We start from the raw sequence: 22,028 nt of genomic DNA on the forward strand, positions 1-22,028 counted from the left end.
CTGACTTGTATCATAGGCAGACTTCTGGGGAAATTGGTGAGCCAATCACACAAGCAGGAAATTATGATTCTGGGGTGTGGTCAGTACACATTCTGTTTACAGAACAGCTCCAGGTAGCCATATTGCATTGCACTTTCAGAAAAAAGCAACGGTTGCAGATTGAAAAGGAAAGGTAATTTTTAATAACATTCAACTGCAATTTGATTTGTGTCGCAACTGTATACGCTATATTGTTTTTTCATTATTTGCAATTTTTTTTCTCCACGAAAGTGAAGTTACCCTTTAAAGCAAAGCTCCTCCAAAAGAGGAAGCTCTGCCTTTTTGCTACCCCCTCCCCCACTGCCACATTTGACACCTTTTGATGGGGGGGAGGGGGAATGAATACCTGTCAAACCAGGTACCCTCTCCCACTTCCGTGTATGATCACTGCAATCGTTGTGTGGTGATCTACGTAATTTCTGGCCCCTCCTCCTCCCCGCTCGATGCCTTCTGTGAGACCCAGAAAACAGCGAGACAAGTAGGAAATAGACAAAGCTTCACTTCCTGTTTCCCTTAGTGAAGATGCCGGCGCTTGCACCTGGAGCGGATGGACAGATCGGCTTGGGGTGCCGACATCGTGGGCTTCCTGAACAGGTAAGTGTCCTTATATTAAAAGTTTAACAAATTAAATTCAATTATAAAAATGTTTTCCTTAGACTGAAACTCCTCATTAAGCAGGAACAGCTTAAAAGGAATACAGGAAAGGATTCAAAGATATAGAAGCTGCAAAGTCACTTTTCATGGGATTTGCACAATGCTGAGATTGTGTCCTTTGCTCCCACAACATATACATTGTATGATTGCTTAAATCTTTATCTTCAATTGACTGTATCACTTAAATATTGGACATATGTTTCTGCGGAAAGATACAAAATAATTAGGGAGGGAAAGGACCACAATCACAAAAGACGTTTTTCCTCTCTGAAAACATACATCTGATTTAGATCTGTTTATACATGGACGCAAAATCCCATCATAAAGAAACACAATATGCAGCTTTCTTTTATTTACATCAGGAGGACATTTGACTAACTGCTATCAATACCCATCTACAGGGCAGAAGTAATTGCTGTAATACAACAGCCATTATGTTGGCATAGACATACAGATTTTTCTGCGCTTTAGTGAGAAAGCTCATGATTGGATGTGTGTTGTGAAGTCTTATGTTGACCATACAATATATGAAAAATCAGCCGAAATCTGATCCTTTGGACAGTTCGTTTGTTTTTCGGCCAGTTAATGGGCACAAATCTGTAATTGGTTGTGCCGTTTTTTGAGCTGCAAAAAAAAAAAAAACGAAGGACAAGTTTGGAAATTTTCTGCCGAACAAACGATAAATTGAAAGGGTAATGTGTTTCTCATCCAAACTGTTTGCACTAGGTATATGTGAAAAAAGGAACAAAAAACTGGTTAATTTATGTCCATTGAACGATTTATCGGTCATTATATGATGGCACAATCGTTTTCTCTCACGGTCGAGAGTTTTTTGAAAATGAGTTTGAATTTTTTGTAGGGGTGCACCGATCCGACTTTTCTAGTCCCGATACCGATACCTGGCATTGTGTATCTGCCGATACAGATACCAATACCGATCCGGAACTACACACATACACAATATGCATGCGGGCGCAGAGCAGGTTTACAGAGCAAAGCCACTGCTTCATGTGTACGGCTCCTCCATTCACAGTCGGAGTGCATCTGATATCACTCCGCCTGTGAGCCGGACCTATACAGGAAGTAGCGGCTCCCATCCCATAGTACCATCATACTACTAGTACACCAAGTAAGGGACGGCTGAGCCGGGACTCAGCAAAACCTGATCGGCCAGTGGATCGGTAGATTTTACCGATCCCCGATCCAGCTATTTTGGCAGTATCGGCGCCGATATCCGATCCTAATATCGGATCGGTGCATCCCTAATTTTTTGTACAGTGTATGGCCAGCATTAGTCGTCTGCTTTTAAAAGTGGAATTTCCCATTCAAGTTTTTTCAAAGGATTGTCTATGAAGTATATTCATATTTTTAACAATGCATTTTTTGGTGAAAAAAATATCATATATATAATACACGGATTTGGTATAACACTATGGAGGATGGATATCAGTACTTAATGGATCATGTATTAATATTAGGAATACTATTCCATATTCAGGAGTTAGTCCGGCCATACACGGAGCAAATTTCTTTCCTGCAGCTTGATTCCTCCATCAACACAGACAGTGTTAATGCGGGAATCCCTTCTACCGGGCCATTGTTTTCTCCAGTGATTATTGCTAGCGGCTAAAGCAGTTGCTAGCGATAATCATAGGTAAAACGCAGCATGCTGGTTGTACTGAAGTTGATCAATCGATTACCTTGGTAAATTCAGCCTGCCCATACACAGTATTAATCTTTGAGATTTTAACCGTGTATAGCCTGCCTTAGTGTGTTTTCACCCAAGATTTACACATTTTTTAATTCAATTTAAAATGTGAATCTTGGATAAGGTCTGTGCATAGATATATAATTTAGAAAACAGGTAATAACCAATTATAAATCATTTGACACCCTTTCACCAGTGAATTTTGTGTTTACAAAGCACTTTCACCAGTCAGGTTTCCTGAAGTTTATTAATATTTGCATTTTCATTCTTGAAGACAAAGGCTACATCTTAGAATTTACAACACAGAAAATATTGCATATGCCTATAACATCTACCATTTACCGTTTTTAATTTTGATTTCTGCAATAATTCCTTATACAAATATTTGCCACTCAGTTTTCCACATTCTTTGGACTGATGAAGAGTCAGCAACTTCATTTCTATTCACCTTTTTGCCACCGGCACAAGCAAACCTAAAGCTGAATTCTAGGTTTGAATTTTATTACATATTTACATTGGTACTGCTTAGACCAATGTAAGTACCTTGTTTAATTAAATTTCAGCTACAAAAAACACACTAGGGCTTATGTTTAGGGGATGTCTTATCTATGTCTCCTGTCTTCTCTCCCCCTCTCCCCCTGTCAGCTCAGCAATCATCATTATGACATCTCTAATCCCAAAAATAAACCTTAGTTAAAGTCACTGTAAAAATATATCATTTGTTTTGTACAAAGATGAAATAATGTCCAGTGTGTCTCCTTTTGTAACTTTATTGTGGAAAATATCTTATTTACAGCTCCGCAGGGCACTCACATGAGCAGCCGGAGCTCTTCTTCCCCACTCTGAGCACTGCCGAGGGAAGGGCCAAGATCCGGAATGGGGGGAAGAAAATCTCCAGCGGGTCACGTGAGCGCCCAATGGTGCTGTAATTAAGGCATTTCCCACAATAAAGTTACAAAAGGAGACACACAGTACATTATTTAATCTTTTTACAAAACGGATTATATATTTTTACAAGGACTTTACTAGGACTTATTTTCAGGGCAGGGCTTATATTGCAGCCCTCCCCGAAAATCATGCTAGGTCTTATTTTTGGGGTAGGACTTGTTATCAGGGAAACATGGTTTCATGTGCCATACCTATGGGACCACTGTGAAAGTGGAGAATCACTATAGTAGTCACTGCACAAACATCATTCACAGAATGTCTTGCATTTCCTCTATGTCAGCTTTCTGTGAATAGATGTAGTGGAGAGGCAGGGTGGTGAAGTCACAATCTCCACCCCATCCAATCAGAGAATCCTCTGCATCCAGGTACTTAAATGAAATAGAACTCAATAAAACTGAGAACATAGATACAACTTCCTCTAAAGCAGCCCAAAAATGAATAGAAATAAATAAATACAAATCTTAAAGTATAAGTAAACCCAATTACCAGCATCTCTTAAAAGCTTTTTATATGTTCATGAAATTAAAGTGTAAAGTCTGGCAAACACGGCTCGAATTTCAGCAAAATCTTGCTGTATTGGCTGAAATTTGAGTCATGGGTTGCCTTATAAGCACCACCAAGCTCACTAAAAGTTGATGTTTAAATCAACTTTTCTCAAAGAAGCCCGGTGGAAAATTTTTGGCCAAACTGCACCTGCATCCAATATGAGTACTTCCAGAGGGTGGTGATAAATACTGTATCTTCTGATTGGTCTGGAGTTGCAAGCTGGGTACCCCAGGGCTCTGTCCTGGGACCCATTTTGTTTAATTTTCTCACAAACAATATTTGGTATAAACACTACAATCTCTTTTTTTTTAACACAAAAAGGTGCTTTATTGAAGTAATTAAAACACAACAAAAAATATTTCAACATACATTCGTAAACGTATTTAGTGCAATACAGGGTATTTTAAGTAATCCGGGAATGTGTAATAAAATAAGATATAAAGATACAGTATACATAGTGTTCCCGTAACCCAGTAGCCCAATAGAGGCAAGTAATTCAAATCCCAACTTCAAACAGTGGTAAATTAGGCATTAGCGTCAGAGGATAAAGATAGTTCAGGATGCGATACAGATTTACAATCTCAGTATCCGCTGCCAATATAAAGCTAAGCAGGGCAATAACTTCACGGCTGGACATAGAAACTTTAAAGGAAGACCTTGATAAAATAAAGTGATAGGCAACATGGCAAATGAGGTTTAATATAAGGAAAAAAGTAAAGTAATGCATTTTGGGGCCAAAAGTTTGAATGCAAGTTACTCCCTAGGGGAGAACCTCTGGGGGAAAATGAGGATGGAGAAGGATCTGGGGTCCTAGTAGATCACAAGTTCAGCAATGGCATGCAATGCCAAGTGGCAGCAAGAAAAGCAAGAAGACTTTTAGCATGCATTAAAAAGGGTATTTACCCCAGAGATAAGACTATGATTCTACCACTTTATAAAACTTGGGCTCAGTCACATCTTGAGTATGTCATCCAGTTATAGTCACCAATCCTCAGGAAGGATGTGCTGGAACTGCAGAGAATCCAGAGAAGAGCAACAAAGCTAATAAGTGGGCTGGAGGACCTCAGTTATGGGGAAAAATTACAAACATTAAACTTAGGCCAGCCATACACGGTGCAAAATTATTTGGTTGCAGGAAAGAAATTTGCATGATTCCCCATCAACACAGACAGTGCTGAAAAGGGAATCAGCAAGACAGGACTTTTTTTCTCAAAGGATAGGTACAGGAACTCCCCCTTTCTGAGTCAATTCTTGTCACCACCCCCTACCCACCTCCAAGCACCGTTTCTTCATTCCACCCCCGACCCACCTCAAAGTACTGCCTCTTTTAGAGAATACAGAGCCAAGTATCATTTTGTGGTGCTAAGTAATTTGTATGGAATTTGGTCATTTTGTCTATTTTACTGCTTTTAAAAAAAGAAAAGCAATAAAATAGACCCCCTGCAGCCGGCAGCAATAGACACTCCCCAGAAACAATGGATTTCCCCCAGCAACAATGGACCCCTGAAAAAAAAAATTCCACCCCAGCAACAGTGGACTTTGAGCAGCAATAATAGATCTCCCAGCAGCCAGCATCAATAGACCCCTCCCTCAACAGCTGATCCCTTCCTGCAACAATCCATCCCCAAAAACATAAGCCCCCCACTCAGCAAACTAGCAATTAGACCTCCCCAGCAGCAATAGACCACCATGCAAATGCAGATGGGGGAAGCCACCCCCGCCAGGAGAAGACAGTGATTATTCCTTGCGGCTATAGCAGTTGCAACAGAATCTGGCAGGCTGGTTGTACTGAAGTTAATCGACTGATCAACTTGGTAAATTCAGCCTGCCCATTAATGGGTCGAATTTCTGCCAGTGTTCTGCCGAAAACTCCAATCACATCACTTCCGGTGACTGTACATCATGAATAATTGGAGATTTCGAAAACTTGGTGTTGTCACAGAACACCGGCAGCATATACACTCCGGTACATGCTATAGTGACTGGACATTGTTAGCCCATCCGCTACTAACCAAAAACATTGCCGCTTCGACAACTAGCTGGGGGACTAACAATGTCCACTTATTATAACATGTATCAGAGTGTAAAGGCTGCCGGTGTTCTGTGAAAACACAAAGTGGTCGAAATCTCCAATTATTCCTGGTGTACAGTCACTCGAAATAACGTCGTTGGAGTTCTCGGCAAGTTGGAGTTTTCGGCATAACACCGGTTCCTGCTAAACTGGCCAAGATTCGAACTGTGTATGACCGGCCTTATTCTCCCTGTAGAAGAGATGCTTGAGAGGAGATATAACATATCAATGGTGGTTCTTGCCTAGGGAAAAAACTATTCAGTCCCAGGTTGCTTAAAGCCCAGCCAAAAAGTTTTTTGTTTTGAAAAGAGTGAGGAGGAATTAGAGCACGTGTTGGGTTTAACTGTTCTTTGGGACTCCATTAGAGACATTTTCTTCCACTTCCTGTTCTGCCAGCAGAAAGTGGGGGGTAAATCTGCAATGGAAAAACAGCCAGAAATTGAACATGGGAAGGTTGGAACCTCTGTTACATTTCTATTGCGGTTTTGTCCCTGTAGACTCCTTTCACCTGGGTGGCCAAGTAGAGATAAAACCAAGTGCTTTTACCTCCCCCTGACCTCCGATGAACCAGCAGCTGCTTGGGTGAGAACATATTGTGTGGCAATTTTAACACTCATGCAGAATCTGACATACAGGACCATCTGTCAACCTCTACCATGTAAGTAAATGGGAATGTACCACAACCACAAAACAAACGTTTGGCTCAAAAGTTTGGGTGCAGCCCTGAGATGCAAATTGGCTGTTCATCAATAAAAAAAAAAACAACAAAAAAAAAAAAAAACATGCTTTAGGAGGCCACAGTATCACTTCCTGAAAACCTCCTGTCATCATCCTCTGAAAAGCGATCAACCACAGATCACTTTTTCGGGGGCAGAGGACGGGGTCCTTAAATACTGCTGCTAGTGTGAAAGTATACTCACTTCCTGTTTGGTGAAACCATTGTCAGCAAGACAGAAAGTAAAGGAAAATATCTTTAACTGCTTGCCAACCGCTCCACGCAGATTTCCTGTGGAAGGACGGCTCGGCTGCACAAAATCACCTAGATCTATGTGACTTTGTGCACGCGGTCTCGGCGGCACGCGCGCGCCACCGGAGCTGTGCTCTCGCTGTGATTAGACACAGCGGTAGAAGCCGTGGCAATTGCCGCCAGCCTCCCACGATCGTCAGAGAAACTGACAGAAGACCCGCCTGCTTATGTAACCAAAGCAGGCGAGTCTTCTGTCACACAGGCAGAGAGAGAATATGAGTTTAAGCTAAGCTAAAACCCCGATCTCTCTGTGCCTGTCACAGAACCCCCCCCCCCCCACATTCATTAAGCATTGTTAGACATACATTAACCCTTTGATCACCCCCAGTGTTAACCCCTTCCCTGCCAGTGTCATTTATACAGTAACAGTGCATATTATTTAGTACTGATTACTGTAGTAATGTCATTGGTCCCCAAAAAGTGTCAAAAATGTCACTTAGGGGTCTGATCTGTCCGCCACAATGTCGCAGTCCTGCTAAAAATTGCTGATCACCACCATTACTAATAAAAAATAAAAAAAAAAGTCAAAAAGTCTATCCTGTAGTTAAAAGTTTTTTTTTTACTAAAAATATGTAGCAGAATACAAATTGGCCTAAACTGATAAAGAAATTAGATTTTTAACATTTTTTTATTGGATATGTTTTGTAGCAGAAGGTAAAAAACATTGTTGTTTCTTTCAAAATTGTCGCCCTGTTTTTGGTATAGCGCAAAATCTAGAAACCGCAGAGGTGATCAAATACCACCAAAAGAAAGCTCTATTAGTGGGGGGGGGGGGGACATCAATTGTATTTGGGTACAGCTTCGCACGACAGCGCAAATTTTTGTTAAAATAACGTAGTGCCGAATCGCAAAAAATGGCCTGGTCATTAAGGGGGTAAAACCTTCGGGAGCTGAAGTGGTTAACAAGCTCCGGAATGGCAGTACAAATGGGAAAGGGATTTTAATCTCTCCTCAGTTTTTGACTAATATTTGGCTGACCACACATAGAGATTTCTCTAGTACAGGCCATAGGCTGAACAGGAGAAATAAAATAGATTACTCCAAACAGTATAGATGGAGGAATCTCCCCTGCTAGCCAATGTGTTCTGATAGCTGGCACCCATGCCTGCCAATAGCCATACAGTGACTTCATCTTATAGTTACATAGTTGGTGAGGATAAATAAAGACATCATTACATCCAGTTCAACCTGTGGTATTGTGTGTGTTTGTGTGTGTGCCTAGGGGGTGTTTTCTAACTGCGAGGGGAATGGGCTAGTGACATCAACACAGAGACCTGTGTTCCTAAATAGGAGGAACACAGGAGCTCTGTGTTGATAGCTGAGAGAACAACGGTCTGCTGTGTTTACAACAGCATACCGCCATTCTCTCTTCACAGGGAGTAATCACAGGTGCCCGGCGGCAATCGCAGCTGCCGGCCCCATGGATCGGCTTCCCTGCTGGCAAGTGGGTGCCCCCCCAGGATCGATCCTGCGAATCTCTGTACAGGTACAGCGATTTGCAGGAACCTGCCGCCGTATATCGACGGTGGCTGGTTGGCAAGTGGTTAAGACTAAGATCATGGCAACCGGTCCATCACTCCTTGGCAAATAGAAGGAGAAGAAATGGAAACCGATTTTATCTTACTGTAGCCATGAAATTGAGAGACGCTTGCTTCTTGGGAGGAAAGCAATAGCAAACCTAGATAACATTAAAAAAAGCAGAGACATCACCCTACCGACAAAGTGCCCTATAGTCAAAGCTGTGGTATTCCCAGTAGTAACCTATGGCTGTGATAGTTGGACCATAAGTAAATCTGAATGCCGAAGAATTGATGCTTTTGAAATATGGTGTTGGATAAGACTCTTGAAAGTCCTTGGACAGCAAGAAGATCAAACCAGTCAATCCTTAAGAAAATCAACCCTGAATATTCACTGGAAGGACTCAAATACTTTGGCCAACTAATGCGAAATCAGGACTCTGATGCTGGGAAACATGGAAGGAAAAAGGAGAAGAGGACAACAGAAAACAAGATGGATAGATAGCATCACCTAAACAATAAACATTAAGTTAAGTATGCTCTGGAAGGCAGTGGAGGACAGAAAAGCCTGGCGCGGTATAGTTCATGAGGTCACAAAGAATTGGACACAACTACACGACTGAGCAACAACAACAACAAAACTGCTAGGCGTTTTTTTTTTACCCTGAAAAGAAATGTTATAATGTGCTAGTATGCATCAGATACTAGCAAATTATTTTAAACTTACCTGAAAATTAAGCCTTCCAGCGCCGCACTGTCACCTCTGCAGGTGCTCCCATCTTCATCTGGTCTTCCTTCCGGGTTCGTGGACTGTGTGACTGGCCGGAGCCACGATGACGTCACTCCTGCGCAGGAGCCGCAATTTATGGCACAGGACTCTGGGCTGCCATCCTTACGAGTGCATGTGCCAGTGATGTCATCAGCTACATGTACAGTAAATACCTCCTAAATGATGCACGTTTAGGAGAAATTTACAGTACTTATAGGTAAGCCTTTTTTAGGCTTATCTATAGGTAAAAGTCAGAGATGGGAGTTTACTTTCACTCTAAAGCTGGATACACACTATACAACTTTTGTTGTTAGATTTCCTTTAGATTTACCTTCAACTATGTAGTGCAAGGGCCTTCCTGATTGCATACAAATTGAAAGTGTTTAGGTTTGACCTCATATTATATGGTTTTGGTAAATCTAGAGGAAAAAATCTAAAGACAATTGTATAGTTTGTATAACCCATTAGGTAAAAAAAAAGTAAAAAAAGAAGCACAAAAGTCAACAATAATGTGTTTTTATTGCAAAAGAGGTTGATAAAAAAAAAAAGAAATCTAAATCATTGACTATTCTGTACTGCTCATCCAAATCACCCCCTCCTGGAAATAAAATGAGCATTTGATCCCCCAAAAATGTATGGCTGAAGTGAGCAGAAATGTCATCGGTAGCATTTACAAAGCAGATGGAAAACATTACTTCCACTCCAGCTCTCCAGGGGTTTTGTCTATCGCAGCCTGGAAGGAATGCAGTCAGGATCTGTGCATTATATTTAGGAATTGTGGGATACATAATCACCTCCGAAACACTTTCTGGCATGGGTTCGCCTTTCTTGCTCTTACTAGCCCCTTGAAATACATTTCTCCAAATTTGGAATTGAAGTTAATGAACAGTAATATAATAATGCTGGAAAAAAGTCGAGTCCTGTATAGGCTCCCACGTAACAGGAAACAACCCTGCTTTATCTGCTACATTCTACACAATAGAAGCATGTGTGCTAGACGAGGAAAAAAAACACAACAGATCCCAGAAACACTCTTATCACCACTTTTATCTGCAGAAGCCCTATAGGTGAGTTCCTCCATTTACATAGAATGCCATTCTACTAGGAAAGGGCTCAAATCATTCAATTTAACTATTCAGCTCCTACCCCCTTCATGACCAGGACATTTTTTTGCTATTCGGCATTGAGCTACTTAAAACTGGTAATTTACACACAAACAGAGATCACCACTTTATTTATTTTTTTATGATATAAATTACTTTCTGCTATAAAACATATTCCATAAAAAAATAAATAAATAAAAAAAATCAAATTTCTTTACATCCCAGAGCCGCTACTAACCTCATGATCTGTTAGATTGTATTGCCTTATCACCAGAGAGTATCCCCCCCATTTTTTCCTTTTCAGTGCCAGGATTGCCACTTCGTTGGCTTGAATCTCTGCCCTCCCATACACTTGGAGGTCCGCTAGTATTTAGTTCAAAGAGGGAATCCCCCCCCCCCCCCCTGCCTGGACACAGTTTGCACCCATTGGGGTGTTCAGGTGGGATGGTAGTGCGCCTGTTATAATACTGATGCAAATGGCTCCAATTTATGGGTAACCGTACCACACGTATCTCTATGCTTGTATATGTTGTGCATCTCTTACCTTGCCATTTAACAGATGTGTTGCATGACCGCACCCTTGTACTGTAAGCTATGTTGCTGCAAATTATTATTTTGTTCCCCCTTGTTGTTGTTATGATTTTCCCTGTTCTTTCTCCCTTGTTTGTCATTATTCGAAAAATCTTCAATAAAAATCTTCAAATAAAAAAATCGAATTTCTTCATAAATTGAGGCCAAAATGTATTCTGGTTAAAAAAAAAAAGTGCATAATAACCACTTAACCACTTAAGCCCCGGAAGATTTTACCCCCCTTCCTGACCAGGCCCTATTTTGCGATTCGGCACTGCATGACTTTAACGGACAATTGCACGGTTGTGTGACGCTGTACCCAAATTAAATCGATGAAAAATCGCAATAAGCGTATTTTGATTGGTTTGCGCAGAAGTTATTGCGTTTACTAACTAAGGGAAAGATTTTTGTCATTTTTATTGTTTTTTTTTTTTATAATGAGTAATGGCGGCGATCTGCTTCTTACTGTTGTGGGATGTGGCTTTTCATAGCAGGACCGTATGATCTCTGCTGTTACACAGGGGAGAATGACAGGCGGCTTTGTTTACATTAGCCGCCTGCCTTTCTCCCTCTGTAACCGACGATCGTGAGTGAGCGGCAGACATCGGGTCTGCCGCTCACACGCGCGGGGGGGTCCGTGAGCGAGCGGGAGCGCGCCTCCGGCGGCGCGCACTCGCTCCCTAGAGCCTCACAGGCTAGTGACGTACCCCCTACATCACTTTGCCTGTGAGGGGCAGACTGCCGGCGTATATAGTCGTGCGGCAGTCGGCAAGTGGTTAAGGACCGCCCCACGTACATTTACTGCAGCAGGGCGGTCCTTAAGCACAAAATCAAATACTTTTAGTGGTTTGCGCACCACTTCATTTTTTTTTTTTTATGATATAAATTACTTTCTGCTATAAAACATATTAAAAAAAATTCATAAATTTAGGCCAAAATGTATTCTAGTTAAAAAAAAAAGTGTATATTAAACACTTAAGGACCGCCCCACGTACATTTGCTTCGGCAGGGCAGCACTTAAGCGCAAAATCACGTACCTGTACAAGATTCTGTAAACAGGCTCTAGGGGGCACTCGTGCCGCCGGAGCCACTCTCCCGCTGTGATTGGAGACAGCGGGAGCTAGAGCTGCATGATTAATCAGTAAAAAATTGTGATCTCGATTCAACCCCCCCCCCACCCACGATCTTAACCACCTTTGCCCCCTTAATGACCAGGACATTTTTTGCGATTCAGCACTGCGTTACTTTAACGGACAATTGCGCAGTCGTGCGATGCTGTATACTAATATAATTTATATCCTTTTTTCCCGCAAATATAGCTTTCTTTTGGTGGTATTTTTTGTGCTATAAACAAAAAAATATAGACAATTCTGAAAAATAAAACAATACTTTTCACATTCTGCTATATAACCTCCCCCCCCCCCTTCAAAAAAAAAAAGTAAAAATCTAATTTATTCATCATTTTAGGCCAGTTTGTATTCTGCTTCACATTTTTGGTAAAAAAAAAATCACAATAAGCGATTAGTTATCGCGTCTACAAACAAGGGGAAAGATTTATGTCACTTCTATTTATTTATTTTTTTACCAGTATTGGCGGCGATCAGCGGTTTTTAGTGGGACTGCGACATTGCGGCAGACAGATCGGACCCCTAACTGACATTTTTTACACTTTTGGGGGGACCAATGACATTACTACAGTGCAAAAAATATGCACTGTTAGTGTAATAATGACACTGGCAGGCAAGAGGTTAACCCAGGGGCGATCAAAGGGTTAAATCTGAGCCTAGGGGATGTTTCCTATCTGTGGGGGGGGGGGGGGCAATTACAGCCGCTGGCTCCTTTGATCGGCTGCCCCGCTGGCGAGTGGGTGCGCGTGCCCCCAGGATCGCTCACGCAAACCGTCGTACAGGTACGGCGATTCTCTGAAGCCTGGCGATCTGCTGCCGTATATAGGCGGCAGGGCGGCCCTTAAGCGCAAATGAATGTACCTGCACGTGATTTTGAAGATGGGTTCTAGGGTGTGTGCTCGCGCCACCGGAGCTGCGCTCCCACTGTGATTGGACACAGCGAGAGCTAGAGCTGCACGATTAATTTTTAAGAAATCACAATCTCGATTCATCGCCCCTCCCCCCCCCTCCCTCACGATCTTAAAGCGGCATGTCCTCGATTACAGAACTGTTCTCTGCTCACTCTCTGCTGTCAAAAAAAAAAAAAAGAGAGCCTCTGCAAATGTTGATCAACATTGTTAAGGCTGCTAAGTAACTATAAATACAACTTTTTACAATGTATCATTTTGATCAAAGGAATGAACTTCCATCTGTAAGTGAGGGCAGTTTAACCTCTTAAAGACTAAACCTTTTTCTGCCAATTGCTGCTTACAAGTTAAAATCAGTATTTTTTGCTACAAAATTATTTAGAACACCCAAACATTATATCTATACTTTAGCAGAGACCCTAGAGAATAAAATGGTGATCGTTGCAATCATTTATATCACACCATATTTGCGCAGAAGTCTTTCAAACCAAGTTTTTGGGGAAAAAATACACTTTAAAGAATTAAAAAATAAACAACATAGTAATAAACAGTAAAGATAGCTCAATTTTTTTTTTGTATTATGTAAAAGATGATGTTACGCCGAGAATCGTGATCTTTATTCTAAGCAAAAAAAAAATATGATTCTCATTTTATCCAGAATCGTGCAGCTCTAGCAGGAGCCAATCAGCGGGTCTGGCGGCCGCGATGGCCGCCGGCCACCTGCAATGGTTCAGGAGAATGACAGAAAGGTGGTCTGCCTATGTAAACAAGGCAGACCGCTGGTCTGTCAGACAGGAAGAGAGGGATCTTGGGTTCCTACTAATCAGGAACACAGTTCTCTCTCTTCCTGCAATCAGTCCACCCCCTACACAGTTAGAAAGCACTCCCTAGGAGCACAATTAACCTCTTGATTGCCCCTGATGTTAACCCCTCCCCTGCCAGTGTCATTTATACTGTAACAGTGCATATTTTTTTGCACTGATCTCTGTATTGGTGTCACTGGTCTCCAAAAAGTGTCACTTAGTGTCAGATTTGTCCGCCGCAATGTCGCAGTCACGCTAACAATCACTGATTGCCGACATTACTAATAAAAACAATAAAAATATTCAAAAGTCCATAAATCTATCCCAAAGTTTGTAAACGCTATAACTTTTGCACAAACCAATTAATATACACTTTTTGGGATTTTTTTTTTTTACCAAAAACCTGTAGCATAATACAAATTGGCCTAACTGATAATGAAATTAGATTTTTAACATTTATTTTATTTGATGTTTTTTGTAGCAGAATGTAAAAAAATCGTTTTTTTTTTTTTTTTTTTTTTTAAATTGTTGGGATTTATTTGTTTAAAGCGCAAAGTGATCAAAGACCACCAAAAGAGAGCTCTACTTGTGGGAAAAAAAGGAAATCCAATTATTTTTGGGTACAACATTGCACAACTGCGCAAATGTTAGTTAAAGCAACGCAGTGCCATATCACAAAAAATTAACCACTTTAGCCCCGGAGGATTTGGCTGCTCAATGACCAGGCCCTATTTTGCGATTCGGCACTGTGTGACTTTAACGGACAATTGCGCAGTCGTGCGTTGCTGTACCCAAATAAAATTGATGTCCCTTTTTTCCCACAAACAGAGATTTCTTTTGGTGGTATCTGATCATCTGTGCGATTTTTATTTTTTGCGCTATAAACAAAAAATGAGCGACAATTTTGAAAAAATAACAATATTTTTAACATTTTAAATCATGTAAAAAATGTAAAAATCTAAATTTTTTAAAATTTTAGGCTAATTTGTTTTCTGCTACATATTTTTGGTTAAAAAAAAATCACAATAAGCTTATTTTGATTGGTTTGCGCAAAAGTCTTTTGCGTTTACTAAGTACGGGAAAGATTTATGTAATTTTTATTGTTTTTTTTTTTTGTGGGACTGTGGCAGACAGATCGGACCCCTAACTGACATTTTTGACACTTTTGGGGGTACCAGTGACATTACTAAAGTAATCAGTGCTAAAAATACTGTACTGTTACTGTAAAAATGACACTGGCAGGGAAGGGGTTAACTGTACTGGTGATCAAGGGGACAAATGTATCCCTAGGGGCCTGATTCTAACTGTCAGGGGGTGTGGCTAGTGAAGTAACCACAGAGACATTCAATCCTATATAGCAGGACCGCATAGCCTCTGTGATCACTTCAAGGAGAATGATAGACGGCTGTGTTTACATCAGTCGTCTGTCTTTCTCCCTCTGCTGAGATTGCGAGTGACCGGTGGCCATCGGAGCCACCGGTCGCACGTGCTGGTTCCCCAAGGAACGAGCCAAGGCTACATCGCTTTGCCCAGCAGCGGCAGAGTGCCGCAGTAAATGTATGGTGGGCGGGGGTAAAGTGGTTAAGGGGTCAACAAACGATGGCATATATACTATAATTTTTATTTATTTATTTTTTAATACTAATATTGCCGTTGATCAGCGACTTATACTGGGACTGTGATAGTGGGGCGGGTGTTCTGCCGAAAACTCCAACTCGCAAAAATCTCCAACCACGTCACTCCATAAAAAGCAACGTCATCGTCGGCTCAGCCAATTTAGATGGTTGAAGCCCACAAACCCGGAAGGAAGACCGGGTGAAGATGGAAGTGCCTTCAGTGGTGATAGCCTGCCGCTGGAGGGCTTATGACTTAAACTGCTCGGGGCCCAATTTTTTTTTTGGGACGTGATTTACTACGGCTTTATTGATCCATTAACAGGTGCAGGTTCTAGGGCCTAAACAATCCATCCTTTCTCACACTACAGCAAGAACTTGCTGAAAAAAGATCTAAAGGTCTAGTATTCAGTAAATAAAACACACAAACTAATAAAGAGGAACTATAGTAGCAAACATAACAAAAACCATAATAATGCTTATATTTTGAAATAATTGAATATTTGGTGGAAATGGCCTTCCAGTTGCTGCAAATCCTAATAAAGCAGATGTTAACTATAACTGGACAACATTAAGTTTTCCAAAGCACTATGTTTCATAAACAACTGTCTTTTTTCCCCATAAAATACTCTTTTTAACATTTTTGTCATTGTTTTTTGTATCATGTGCTGTAGATCTCCTCCATCCTCTTTCAGCCACTTCACATCTACATGCACACACACTCCAATGCACCCCACTGCTCTGGTCTAGCTTCCTGATAGTGACAATAGTGGACAATGCCTGCACAATGGGCTGCTTCCTCTCCCACTAGAGAAAGCAGCTTGCAACGGGGGCTACCAAGCAGGCTCACTCCCGAGCCACTGCTCTGCGTGTCCATACACACAGGGAGCTGCGACCTAGCCCTGCACCCTCTCTCTCCTCATTTGCTCACTGGCTGTGATTGACAGCAGTGGGAACCCTCTTAGCCAATGAGGAGGGCGAGTCTCCGGAAAGCCGATGCTCTCCAGCACATTACTGGATCGAGAGGGAGTTTAGGTAAGTATTAGGGGGGCTGGGGGTGCTGCTGCTTGTAGTTTTCACTAGAGGCAAAATGAACATGGAGGAGCGCAAGTGGGGACAGTTGCCACGCTCTAAATGGGACTTGCTCAAATAGGGACCTTCATGGTGGGATCACCAGGTGGTATTTTAAAGAAAATGCAGATTTAAAAAAAAAATGGAAAACAACTTTTGGAACTCCATTAAAGTGGACCTTTCCCCCCTAAACACAATATGCCCTTGTGGGTGCAGCTCTCAGGGGCTGACTGGCAACTTTCGGCCCAGGGGGCAAGTACAAACAAGAAGCCCATGGTGCAGCGATTCAGCCCACTCTCCCTCTCCCTGGCCTCCTCCTGACCCCCATTCCAGGCTAAAGCTCTGGTCCAGGTACCCTCTACTCACCGGCTGAATTCGGGTTCATGACCTGGCCAGCAGGGGCGGCGGTCGGGGAGCTGGGACAGCTCGGTCAGGGCTGGCAGGGGGAGGAGAGTCTCCAGTGGGACATAGAACCAACCTCAACTCAGACAGATTTACACCATCCATGCTGGGGGGGGGGGTCTGCACTCTGTCCTTGTCTTTATCCCGCACTCAGTAGGTCAGTGGCAGGGACTTTTTACTTACAATTCACCAGGAATCCTTTAGGCATGTCTGTGGCAGAAGCGGTGCAGCCTTTTTACAGGGCATCAGAGCGGCCAGGGGGGCAATTGCTCCCCTGGCCCAGGCCTCCCTTAGCAGCTCTACATGCTGAGGTGAACACATCCTCATCCTATTATTACCTTTCATGTAATCCCACTTCTTTCTTTCCCCTGCGGCACTGGTGATGTAGTCAGGGACTCACAGCTGCCCCCTGGGAAGGCTATGTCACCAATTCCTTCCAAAGAGATCCCATTCCTAAACTGAGATCTTGCAAGATTTCCCAGGGTCTTGAGGGAAAAGCATTTTTTTTTTATAGCTTTTGTTCATACTGTATGTTGCAATAGCTTTAGCAGCATTATTGATGGCTGGTGTAATGATGCTTATGCTGCTAGCACCATGGCAATGTGGAAACACTAAACCACAGCAGATCTTATGCGCGATATCTAGTGCAGACGTATCGGTGGGCCTTTTTTATTTTTTTGCTGTTTTTTTTTTTTTTTTTTTTTAATAGTGACTTTATACAGCAGGGACTGGATAGATTGATAGGGATGAAGCAATAAAAAAAAATTAAAAAAGAAGAGTCTTGCTACAAATAAGTGTACTTGTGTTACCTAAATACTTTTAATCAGCTGTTTATAGGAGGGGGCAGAGTGGAGGTCTGCTTTAACATGCATAAAAGCTTATTTGAGATTTTAGTTATTGGGCTTAGATATAGTGACACTAAACAAAACCCTTATTCAACAAAAATAATTTATACACATCCACTACTTAATGGCCCTGTAAACTATTTTTCATTAAATTGAATCTTACTGTGTTTTTCTCCTTGTATAGTCCTCTCCCTTTCCCCCTCACTTCTGTTTGTTTGGAACGAGCAAGCATGTTAGTTGCAGTCATGAGCACTGCACACTACAAATCTCATAGTCCGTTGTCACTAGCCCATCTCAGGAGAGAGCAAGAGAGAGTGGCTGCAGTCCTACATACGACAAGACCATAGAAAATGAACGTATTCACCCTCTAAGAACTCAGATCACAGTGGTAAACAAAAAGGAATTTGGAGATTTGGAGGATACTGAGAACAAAAGAAGGAACTTTTTAGAATTAAGAATACATACTTGAATATCATTTTTTTTTTTAAAACCAGAGTTTAGTGTCCCTTTAAATACCATTTCATTGTTCTCACTGGCTTATTCCTCAGTATGTCAAAAATGAGTTATCCAAGGTCTGCACTGCACCCCCTGGTGGCCTTCAATGGCATTACTACAATGTACCCTGATAGACAAATCCAGCAAGAATCATTCCTGGTCTACTCCAACTACTACCCATACATACATTCACCTCCATCTGAACCACCTCCTATTAGATAACACAAATATATAATACATAAGTATATATATATATATGAATGACAAAACAGTAACAAGTGTTTGTTGTTGTATATATACCATAGAATTGGCCCGTAAGAATAGTCTGATGGTAGAATATGTAATCCTGGGAGCAGCAGCTGATCATATACTTTGAAATTCACTAAAGTACCATGTATATAAATGGAAGAGGTGTTTGGTTCTAACATGTACAGAAATCTATACAGTACTGGGCTTGGAGTCCCTTACATTGTAACTTTTCTCCTGATGTGTTTTAAGACCGGTTTGGCTATTTGACAAAATAAATAAACATATAACACACTCAGAAAAAAAGATATCCTCAACTTTGAAAACAATTTCTTTGCAAAAAAACAAACAAAAAAGAAACAAACAAAGAAACCCAAAAAACTTTCTACTGCATTTTAGATGCCCAAAGAGACTTATTTACTTACACGTTTATTTTATAATTTATAAGCAATTTCATTGATTTTTACCACATTGTCAGTCTGCCAGATGCATGGATTTCAGCTATCCTTTACTTACTGTACATGCAAATTACCTTTCTCCAAAATATAACGCCTTTGCCAACTGTCCTTACAGTTTGTCTCCACTGGTGGCAAAAAGGGGGATTTGGGGCGTTTTTTCTATCCCTGAACCTCCTACAACTGCAATAATGCTATTTAATAGCACAGTACAGGCGGAAGCGGATGTGTTTAAAAAAAATAAATAAATCACGCAGTGCGCTGTTTAAGAGTGGCAACCTTTCAACTTCTCAATCTCTGGCTGGCCACACATTTAAAAAATTGCATGCGCATGCTTTGCAAACGCACAGGGGGCGTCTTTTTAAGCGTTTCAATATGTGCCACCAGTGGAGACAGAAGGCTTAGTACTCCCGCAGCTCGGTTCTTTCTTAGGGCTCATGCACATGGATGTAAAATGTCGCTTTCAGATCCCTACGGCTTTTTATACAGTTCTGAACGCAGCCTGTTGAGGAGATTTACTAAAACTGGTGCAGAATCTGAACGGTAGCCAAACAGCTTCTAACTTTAATTAAACTTTGACAAGAAGCTCCAGTTCACATTGGAGCAACAGGTCAAATCGCATGACAAGTTGCATCCTATTTCCGGTAATCGCATTGTTCAAATAGGTCTGATTCTGACTATGCGGCGCCGCACCGATTTGAAAAAGTAATACATGCACTACTTTTCGGGGGTGACTCGAATAGACATCTGTGCATGAAGCCACAAAGATGTCTTCAAAGTCACACTTGACATGCAGCTTTGAAATTGTGCGATTTTAGATGAAGTCGCATGATTTAAAAGCTGCAAAAACAGGAGGTATTCTCGGCAACAAATCACTCTGATTAGTAGTGCCACATCCCTATATTCGATATAGAAATAAAAAAATAAAACTATTCGATGGGCACCTTAAAGACCACAACATACAGGGGTATACAATGTGTGGTTAACAGTAGACACACACACATCATAGGTTGAACTGGATGGACTGATGTCTTTTTTCAACCTCACAAACTATGTAACTATGTAACTATGTAACTATGTATCCCCTAAGGCTAAGTTCATATGTGGGCGTAGCGAATCGCGAGCAGAATCACCGCAATTCTGCCCGCGATCCGGAAATCATTGCAAATCGCGGGACGCCTGTGCGATGCCCGTGATTTGCAATGGCACTCCTAACGCTGTGCGATGTTGAAGCGATTTCCGCCTGCCGAATCACGGTAACATCGCGCAAACAGAATCGTGGGACGCATGATGCACAAAAGAAGCTGTTGTACCTTTTTTGGGCGTCACGCGATTCTGTTTGCGCGATGTTACCGTGATTCGTCAGGCGGAAATCGCAGCAACATAGCACAGCATTTGGGGTGCCATTGCAAATCACGGGCATCGCACAGGCATCCCGCAATTTGCAATGATTTCCGGATTGTGGGCAGAATCGCGGTGATTCTGCCTGCGATCCGCTACGCCCACATGTGAACGTAGCCTAAAGGTTTGGGACTTTTAAGGCATTTATAAGCTGCTATCAATGTGAACGGGGGGGGGGGGGGGGAAGGTTTAAACCTGGAAGCTGATTGGATTCAATGCAGAGCTGCGCCAGATTCTATGCACTCCAGTTTTAGTAAATCTCCCCCATTATGTCCATGCACATAGTCGGGTTTAGCTTTATAATACAGAGCATCGTTCAGTGACATAGAAGGAAAAAAAAGCCGGAATCCTGCGTGCAAGATGAGTATTCTTGCGTGCCTTATACATATGCATACGTAAATGCATATAAACATGCACACGCGTGTAAATCTGTTTTAAAATTCTTACGCTTCTAAGCGCTGGACGCACATTGACGTGTATTAACACAAGCCTTTACATGTCCTTTTACGCCAACATCTAGCAGCGAGATCCAGCGTATATTTGAGTATTTTAAATACGCCCGTGTGCATTAACCCTTTGACAGAAGACAGGCTCCTTTTCCCAGGGCTGGCGGCCAATTTTTCTGACACTCAGCCTATTAGACGGTGACAGTTCAGCTTGATCTGAGATGACAGTGACAGGTCCACTTTTACTAATACAAGGAAAGTTTTGCCTTGTAAATGTGAGCCGTGAGCTGCAGCCAGCAGAGCAGACGCTGCGTAAAACAATAGTTTGAGCAGAAATAGAAGAAAGGGAGGATTGGGACTTTATATGAGGCAAATATCATGTAAAGTCCCAATAGCTCCCCTTCCTCTATTTTCTAATAGTTTGAGCAGGGAAGAGCCCCCCCCCCCCCCCCCCCACCCAGGTCTAAGTATTGTGTGGTCAGTGTCACTCACCCTCGCTGCCGTACTTGCCATTGTTCGCTCCCATCCTGGAGACTTCATGCTCTCATCTTCCAAGCATTTCCACAGGGTAAAGCAGAAAATGAGCAGCGAGACTCCTCCATAGGCCACTTAGAAGAAAAGAGTTAGGGAACAAAGATCAGAGGCACTTAACAGTAAGAGATCCTGTGTATGTTCCACTTTGTATAGACACAGACATTATAATCCATAGGAGGAAGGACAGAAAGCCATACAGAACTGATCCATGAGTCTTCTCCTCCACCAATGCAGACCAGGGGCACTGAGGCCACTTGTTGCTTGTTTCCCTAGGGCAGAACACAACACATCCACTCACACAGACCACATTAGCATCCAGTGAACAGTAACTGTCCCATCATCCATACCCTATGGAGAAATAAGAGGGAGGAATCAGCAGCCTGCAGTCCTCCTACAACTCCTCCCAGCCCTCACGTCAGGCATGATCCCTTCCCTTTGTATTACCTCACTCCTGCTACCCCCAGGAGCTCTTCTAAGCATCAGATCCCAATTAAAACAATGGAAGGGGGAAGAGAAATCCCTGGAAACGTGAAGGATGGAGTGCGAGCTGCAGCTCTGTGCCTTCCCCTGGCTGTGTGCAGCCATGACCCTGCAGGCTAGGTCAAGGTGACCATCCTGAAGGAGCAGAGGCTGGGGGATTGCAGAGGGAAACACCCCATAAGATTTATAACCTGCCTGTCTGGAAGGATTCCAAGTTCAGGCGTAGCACAGCTCCAACAAGCCCAGTCTA

General features: G+C 42.2%; 1 protein-coding gene across 2 annotated transcripts in view; it reads right to left on the reverse strand.

Annotated features, from left to right (window-relative positions):
• Positions 1–21,503, reverse strand: part of FBXL7 (F-box and leucine rich repeat protein 7) — a 312,920-nt gene extending 291,417 nt beyond the window's left edge. For both annotated transcript variants that reach the window (XM_082258416.1, XM_082258415.1), the window contains exon 1: positions 21,257–21,503. In XM_082258416.1, coding sequence (XP_082114542.1) covers positions 21,257–21,290 — 34 coding nt within the window. In that variant the 5' untranslated portion in view covers positions 21,291–21,503. The remainder of the gene's footprint in view (positions 1–21,256) is intronic.
• Between the last annotated feature and the right edge of the window lie 525 nt (positions 21,504–22,028).

Source organism: Pelophylax lessonae (assembly GCF_965119305.1).
Source record: "Pelophylax lessonae genome assembly, chromosome: 5".
Taxonomy (NCBI): Eukaryota; Metazoa; Chordata; class Amphibia; order Anura; family Ranidae; genus Pelophylax; species Pelophylax lessonae.